General features: G+C 35.7%; 1 protein-coding gene across 6 annotated transcripts in view; it reads right to left on the bottom strand.

The window, feature by feature from the left end:
• NMNAT3 (nicotinamide nucleotide adenylyltransferase 3) overlaps positions 1–8,215 on the bottom strand; it is a 113,211-nt gene that overhangs the window by 11,254 nt on the left and 93,742 nt on the right. For 4 of the 6 annotated variants that reach the window (XM_025043616.1, XM_025043614.1, XM_025043615.1 and 1 more), the window contains exon 3: positions 1,738–1,913. The exons of 1 other annotated variant lie outside the window; for it this stretch is intronic. In XM_025043616.1, the coding sequence (XP_024899384.1) occupies positions 1,738–1,913 (176 nt within the window). Of the gene's footprint in view, positions 1–1,729; positions 1,914–8,215 lie in introns of all 6 variants that reach the window. One more of the 6 variants, XM_015585840.2, reaches the window with a different exon arrangement.

Below are 8,215 nucleotides of genomic sequence, written 5' to 3'. Positions count from 1 at the left end.
GGCGGGGGAGGGGGAGAAAAGAAAAGAAAAGAAATAAAAAGAAAAAATGTGTTTAGTAAAATCTTTGCTCACACCTGCATTTTGCAGCAGGAGCACTGGTAATATCTACTACTGTCGTCAGTTACTGTTTATCTGAGAACGGTTTATCTGTTTTGAGGATAAATTACAGGCTAGTGTTAGAAATGAAGGGAAGGTCGCTAACATTATTAAGCACCTACCACAAACCAGGTGTTTTGCCTACACCATCTCATTTAATTCACACAGTTCCCCAGTGAAGTCAGTGGTGTCATCCCCGTTTTAGTAGGTGAGCAACTGAGGCTCAGAGAGGCTAACGCACTAGATCACATCACTTAGCTAGTAAATTGGGCTCCAAAATCTGGGCCCTGGGCCATGCTCCACAGAGTGGAGGGGGACAGTGTCTGTCTCTAATTATAAATGAAAGCTAAGTGATTCGTCGGGTTACCTATCGCTTTGCTTTCATTCCCCTCTGTTAGTCTGGGTAAACGAGAGCTGACTATATGGCTTATTCCGAAAGAATAATCTAGGTGTAAATTTTTCCTTATGTTAAAAGAGAGCATGTGTTCTAACAATTATTTCATGTTTGCTCTCCTTTTAATTTGGCAACAGGTTCTGAAGTGCCACTGTAACTGCTGAATGCTTCTAGCTGGTCCTCTCCCTCGTAAAAGGTAAAGAATAAGAACCAGGATATGTAACTAAACGTTTCCCTTTACTAAAAAGGTTTAAACATTTTTCTCCCAAGTTACTTTGAAGAGAAGCCAAAAATGAAAGACAAAACAGATTATGAACAAGCCTGCCAATTACGTGACCTTGTCCCTCGTGTTTCTTATTCTCTGACAATCCTTGTGCTTCCAAATAGATAGAAGACACAGCCCACAATCTGCAGTCCCTTCCAGCGGAGCTGGCTGTCTTTAGGGATGAGGCAGGCCTCTCACGATCCTCTCTGAAAGCCAGGACTAGTGGGACTTGCTGCTTCTCTAGCAAAGTCCCATTAATGTTTCCCAGACACAAGTCAGTGACCCATTGTCCTAACATGCAGGATTTGCTGGGGCTTTTATATAGCAAATTACTTATGCTGAATGCTAACAGCAATTCCAAAAGAAAAAAAAAAAAATCCTGTGTGACTATTTCTAGGTTCATAGTTTTTTATTTTTTGTTTTTTTTTTTTCCTGTTTTAAAGTCTAAATTTATAGAACCTAGAATGTGTATAATTAGAAAAGATGGCTTATTATGTGGATGTAGTTTTCAACCTACTCAATGATGACAATAATAAAAGGTCCCACTAACTGAATATTCTTATGTAGTTCTAGGTCAGAAAAGTTATTTACATCTTTAAAATGCTCATTAGGTTTTACTGTCCCCATTTTGCAAGTGAGAAATGTGTCTCAGAGAAGTTAGGTCAAGTGCCTGAAGTCACACAGCTACTAAGTGGTGGCATTGCAGCCAGATGCTACAGCCCTCTGAAATAAGATTGGGCGTTTCCACAAAGTGTATCCTGAAGGCAGTGGCTTGTGGTTTTTTTCATTCAGAACCTCTGTGAGAATGTGAGTCTATTGGTCTTTCACCCTCTAAGGGGAAGTACGTGGATTTTGGCTGAGTCATAGGCCTGGCTGACGCCTCTCTCAACACTCCATCTCTACCTTTCACTCTGTCGGCCCTGCAGACTGTCCCGCGGTCCCTGGTCATCACAGAAACGCATGCCCACCGTTACCTCAGCACCTTCACTGTCTCTATCCACTGTGCCTGCTCACTCTCCCAGGGGTCCACCCGGATCCAGTCCGACGTCTGCAGGGCCAGCTGGACCATGGCTACTCGGTGCCGGGCAGCCACGAGGTCTTTCTTCTTGTAGTTGTCATTGACAGGAGAGATGATACCTCCGATCACCTGGTACATTCCTAGGCAAGGGAGAGCAATGGTGTCGCACGTGCAAATACTAGACTGAATTCAGGTGCTAAAAATCTCCATGCCGTATCCTGATTGGGAGCAGACCCTGGCATTCTCTCCTGGGCAACCAGCTCCTGTGGGCAAGGTAAAGGCCACCTCAGCGACCATATGCTTCTCCTCCAGAGTTTTCTACAACCCAGAGTAACACTTCTGAAACGAAGGCTGTGAGGGTGGAGCCAGACAAGACTCCCAGAGAGCAATGTGGACAGTTCAGGTCAGAGTATGTTGGAGGAACACCATGACCTCCCTCTGGGTGGGACTTAACAGAGGCACTGTCATCCTCTACTCATCAGCAGAACAATAGTTACATATAGTTTCTTATCCTAATAAGGGGTTTTGTGGATCAAAGATGAAGGGATGGGATTTAGCATGAACCAGCATGGGTGGGTGAGGGATAGTGGGTTGCACAGGACCACCACTGGCTTTGGAGAAATGTGCTGTTAAGGGAATGGGAAGACCTACTTGACAAAAGACATGGGCTGTACTGATTAGTGATGTTGTATGGCTCAAGGTGTGGGGAATGGGACATCTTGAGTTTGAGCTATAGTGACATTGTAGAAGCTATAGAGAACTGTCATGTAAAAAGTATGCAAGGGACTCAAAGAGCTTTGCGTGGGAGCTTCACTTCCATCACTTATAGGATGCCTTAGGCAAATTCCAAGTTATTTGAAAAAGAAAATACTTAGCCATTTGAACTTCAGTTTTCCTGTCTGTAAAATGGGATAATACCCATGCTTGGCAGGACTTTACAATAAGGATGAAATTAGATAATGTTTGTGAAGTGAGATAATATTTTGATTTCGTATATATGTTTTTAAAAATTGTATTCTAAAATATCAGATGCACATAAAAAAGCATAAAACATATGGTTTGACAGTTACAAAGTATATTCTGCTATAATCATGTAGTTCCCTACATAACCCCCATTCTGACAGAAGTTAATCGCTATTCTTACTTTTATAATATTAATTCTCTTGCTTTCCTTTATAGCTTTACCTTTATTATTAATGTATTAAATATAAATATATTTCATGTATTGATGCAGCCTTAAAAAAACAGTCGCTTTGCCTGCTTCTGAAAATTTTATAAATGGAGTCATGTTGAATGTATCCTTAAGACTTTTTCACCTTATGTAAATAAAATTCATGTAGTACGACCAATTTTATTGCTGCATAACATCCCACTGCATTATCGTATACCCAATAATTGATCAATTTTACTCTTGATGGACTTGTTTGGATTCTGGTTTTAGACAAATACAAACAAGGTTGCTGTGAAAATCCCTGCACGAGTCCCTCTGCACACATGGGCACGGATTTCTTAGGATACACACCAAAGAGTGGGACTGTTGAGTCATATGGTAGGTGTGTTTGCCGCTTTACTAGATGATGCCGAACGGTTTTCTAAAGTGGTTGTAGCTATTTACCCTTCAACCAGCAGTGTATGAGAGTTTCATTTGCTCCACACCATGCCATATGAGGTTATTGTCAGGGTTTCCCATTCCGATACACGTGTAGTTATAACTCATTGTGGTTTTAATGTTCATTTTCCTGCTTACTAGTGATGGTGAGCATTTATTCATATATATTATTAAACATTCGAGGTTAAGTTTTTGTGAAGTGCCTGTTCATATCTGTTGCCCGTATTTTGGGTTGTCTGCCTTTTAATCATCGATTTGTGGAATACTTCACATTTTCTAAATATTAGCCTTTTATTGGTTGGTTAAATGTGTCATAAATATCTTCTTTCACTTTATGGCTTGTCTTATTGTTCTTTTCATAGAATCATTTTGAAAATAAAAGTTCTTAATTTTAATGTAGTTGGGTTATTAGTTTTTTTCCTTTATGGCTAGTGCATTTTGTGTTATAAAGACATTTTCCTACGTTATCTCATAAAAGGTTTATAGTTTTGTTTTTCACAGTTGGGTCTTTGTGCATGATGTGAGTCCTGTTATTTTCCATTTGGATAGTCAATTATTCCCCCTCGACCCTACCGCTGTGCATTGCCACCTGTGTCGAATGTCAAGTGTCCATCTGTGCATGGGCCTGTTTCTCTGCTCTGTGTTCTGATCTGTTGCTCTATTTGCCTGTCCTTGTACAACACTGCACTGCTTTGCTTCATGTAGCTTTATTATACATCTTGATATCTGGTTAAGCAAACCCTCCCACCTTGTTCTTCAAGAGTATCTCAGCAATTCTTGACTTTTTGCATTTTCTACATAAATTTTAGAAAAAAATCCGTCAAGTTCCACAAAAATGAATGCCCTACCTACAACCAAAAAACCTACTGAAATCTTGATAGGAATTGAATCGAATCTACAATTCAATTTAGGGAGAATTGACATCTTTACAATATTGAGCCTTTCAGTCCATGAGCACTGTTTATCTTTCTACTTATTTAGGTCTTCTTAAATGTCTCTAATGTTTTACAATTTTTCTTGTAGTGCACTTACACATCTTTTGTAAGATTTATTCCTAGATACTTGACTTTTTTGGATGCCACTATAAATGGCATTTTTTTAAAAAAACATTTTTTTCCTCTTTGTTGTTGATATGTGTAAATATAATTGATTTAGTTATCTTGAATGTGTATCTAGTAACCTTGCTAAACTCTTTTGTTAATTCTAATCGTTTATCTATTTGAATTTTCTATGTCTAAAATAATATCATCTGAAAACACCTACCATTTTGCTGATTCATTTCCAATCCTTATACCTTTTATTCTTTTTTCTTGTTGTATTGTTTAGGACCACTAGTATAATGCTGACTAGAGATGGTATCAGCAGGCATCCTCACCTTATTACCACTACCAGGAAAAGCTTTCAAGTTTCATTAGTACATACGGTGCTTGCAGCAAGTTATCTGCAGCTATTCTTTTTCAGTTGTGGCTGAGACAATGCCAGGTGCTCATTAAGATCCATTTTTATTTCTCCTCTTTCAGGGCACATAGGAAGCTATTGTTTCTCTTCCTCTTGAAATTAGGTTGGGCTTATGTGAATTGATTGAGTTATATTCAATGGCATGTGGGTGAAAGTGATATATGCCCCATCTAGACTTGGCCATAAAAACTCTTGCAGGACCCTCTAATTCTCTTATAGTGAATCTGAAAACTATAAGATAGCAAAGCCATGAATAGGGCCTATTAGGATGCCTCAGACACAGCTTGGAAGGGAACTGCCTTTTCTTTTGAACCTACATGGGATATATCTGATGGGAGATAACCTTTATTTAATGAGTTAAGCTCCTGAAATTGGGAGATTTGTTATTGCAGCCTAGCCTGGTCTATCCTGGTAAATATGTTACTTTAAGAGATATTCCTAGCTATTCCTAGTTTAAAAGCTTTTGTCATAAGAGAATTTTATCAACTGTTTTTTCTGCAACTCTTGAAATGATTGTGTGATTTTTCTCATTTAGTCAGTTAACATGGTGGCTTGCATTGATTAACTTTCTAATCTTTTATATTGTATTCCTGAGATAAACTTGATTTGGTCAAGACATCTTTTTAATGTATTGATTCACTTTGCTAATTTGTTTTTTGGTTTTTTTTTTTTAAGTAAAGGAGGCCTATAATTTTCTGTTCTCTTAATGTCCTAATCAGGTTTTGGTATCAAGGGTATGTTAGTCTCATAAAAAATATTGAGGAGTTCTCTCTTTTTCTGTGTTCTAAAAGAGCTTGTGTAGGAGTGGAATAACACTTTTTTTCTTAAGTGTTTCGTAGAACTTACCAGTAAAGTCTGATGAGGCTGCTGTTTGATTTGTGTGAAATTTTTGACTACTGATTTAATTTATTTAATGCTTATAAAATGATTCGGATTTTTATTTCATTATAATTTTTGGCAACTTACATTTTTCTAGGATTTTGTCCGTTATATCTAAAATTTGAAATTTATTGGCATTAAGATTGTTCACAATATTCTCTTATCTGTTTAGTGACAACACCATCTGTAGTGATGTCCTTTTCATTCCTAATGTTGGTTATGTCTCCGTTTTTATCCCTTGCTTAGTCTTGTGAGAGGTTTGTCATTAGCCTTTTTAAAGAATTTTCTTTTGGTTTTATCAAACTTCTCTACTGAATGTTTGTTTTCCTTTTATCAATTTTTGTTCTTATTTCTATTAATTCTATCCTCCCACCTACTTCGTGTTACTTTGCTCTTCTTTTTTTAACTTTTTGTGATGAATGCTCAGCTAATTTGTGGTTTGTCTTATTTTCTAATATACACAGTTCAGGCTATAAAATTTCTCTCTAAGCATGTTTTTACTTGCATTTCACATGTTTTGATATGTTGTGTTTTCACAATCATTCAGTTCAAAATATTTTCTGATTTCTATTATTATGTCTTTTTTTTTGATCCATGAGTTACTAGAAGTATTTTTCTTCATTACCAAACACATTTAGATGTTTGATTATCTTTTTGTTATTGACTTCTGGCTTAGTTGCACTGTTGTCAGAGAACAAACTCTATATTGAATTTAATCACTTGAAATGTATTGATACTTGCTTTATATCCCAGGATATGGCCAGATTTGGTAAATGTTCTTAAAAAGAATGTGTATTCTATGATTGTTGTGTGCAAATGTCCTATCTACTCAGTCAAGATTGCTAATCGTTCGTTTAAATTTATGTTCTTACCGATTTTTTGTCTGCTTGTTACATTAATTACTGAGAGAAGTATGTTAAAATCTCCCACTATGATTATAGAGTTTTCTGTTTTTCCTTTTAGTTCTTTCAACTTTATCCATATATTTTAGGGATGTAATTGCCTACATTATTTATTATTCTTACATCTTTCTGTGAATTGAGCCTATTTATCTCTAGTAATGTTTCTAGACTTTAAGTCAATATGTCTGATATTAATATAGCCTCAACAGCTTTATTTGGTTAGTATATGCATGGCATATTTTTTCGACCTTTCTTTACTTCTGTATTAGGCAAGTCTTTTGTAAACAGCCTGTAGCCGAATAAAAAAAAATGTTTAGTCAAGTTTGACAATTATTGACTTTTAACTGGAACATTAGGTTCACTTACATTTAAGGTGAATGTTGATATATTTAAGTTTCAGGCTACTATCTTATTTTGTTTCTTTTTTATCACACAATTTTTTTTTCCTCTCTTTTTCTGCCTCTCTTAGGACTTTCATTTTTTTCTCTCAGATTAGAATTTACATACAGTCTTATATCCAAAGTAAATTAACCACCTTCCTCAACAACACAAGGATTTTAGAACTCTATAACTCAATTTACCACCTCCTGACTTACTTATTGTTGTAGATATTTTAAATCTATTTTTTCTCCTAACACTATTAGACCGTATTATTCTGTTTTATACAATCTCATTTAAATTTACACATGTATTTGCCATTTTCTTCGTACTCCATTTCTTTTTGCATAGCAGACCTTTTATCTGGGAATCCTTCTCCTTCTGACAGAATATATTCTGTAGAATTTCCTTAAGTTAGTGACTTTAGCCTTAAAAGACATTGTCAAAATATTACCCTCATTTCCAAAAGATATTTTCACTGGGTTTAAAATAACTGGTTAACAATCACTTTTTTTCAATACTATTAAGTTACTGTTCCACTGTCTTCTGACTTCAATTGTTGCTGTTGAGAAGTCATAATCTGTCCTTTTTCTGGTTGCTTTCGATGATTTATTTTTCTATATATGGATTTATTTTTATTTATCCTGCTTTGGGATCACTAGGTTTCTTAATTCTGTGGAATGGTGCCTTCTATTAAATATGGAAAATTTTTTGTTATTATCTCTTTAGAAATTGCCTCTGCTCCTTTTCCTCTTCTCTTTCCTTCTGATTGTATGTATGTAGCCTCCATATCCCTTATCCTGTATTTTGGAATTAAAAAAAAATTTCTTTCTCTCTTTGCTCCATTTAGATAATTTGATTTGATCTCTATTCTGGCTCACTAGTTCTATATTTTGTGCTTTCTAGTCTGATTACTAATCATTCATTGAACTTTTGAATCTTCCAGTCTAAAAACATGTGAATCTGTCTCTCCATTTGTCGAGGTCTTGAGTTCTTTCATAAGCATCTTGTAATTTTCAGGACACAAGTTCTATATATGTTCTGTTGATTTATACCTAAGTATTTCATTTTCTTCAGATCAATTGTAAATGATATTGCATTTTAATTTTGTTTTTCACATATTTGTTATTAGTATATAGAAACGTAATTGATTTTTGTTTGTCTATCTTTATCTTGCAACTAAACTCGTTTATTTTATATATATATATGTAGATGA

This window comes from Pteropus alecto, unplaced genomic scaffold (assembly GCF_000325575.1).
Source record: "Pteropus alecto unplaced genomic scaffold, ASM32557v1 scaffold92, whole genome shotgun sequence".
In the NCBI taxonomy this organism is placed as follows: Eukaryota; Metazoa; Chordata; class Mammalia; order Chiroptera; family Pteropodidae; genus Pteropus; species Pteropus alecto.
The sequence above is the reverse complement of the archived record's forward strand: the minus strand, read 5'-3'. Positions and strand labels throughout refer to the sequence as shown.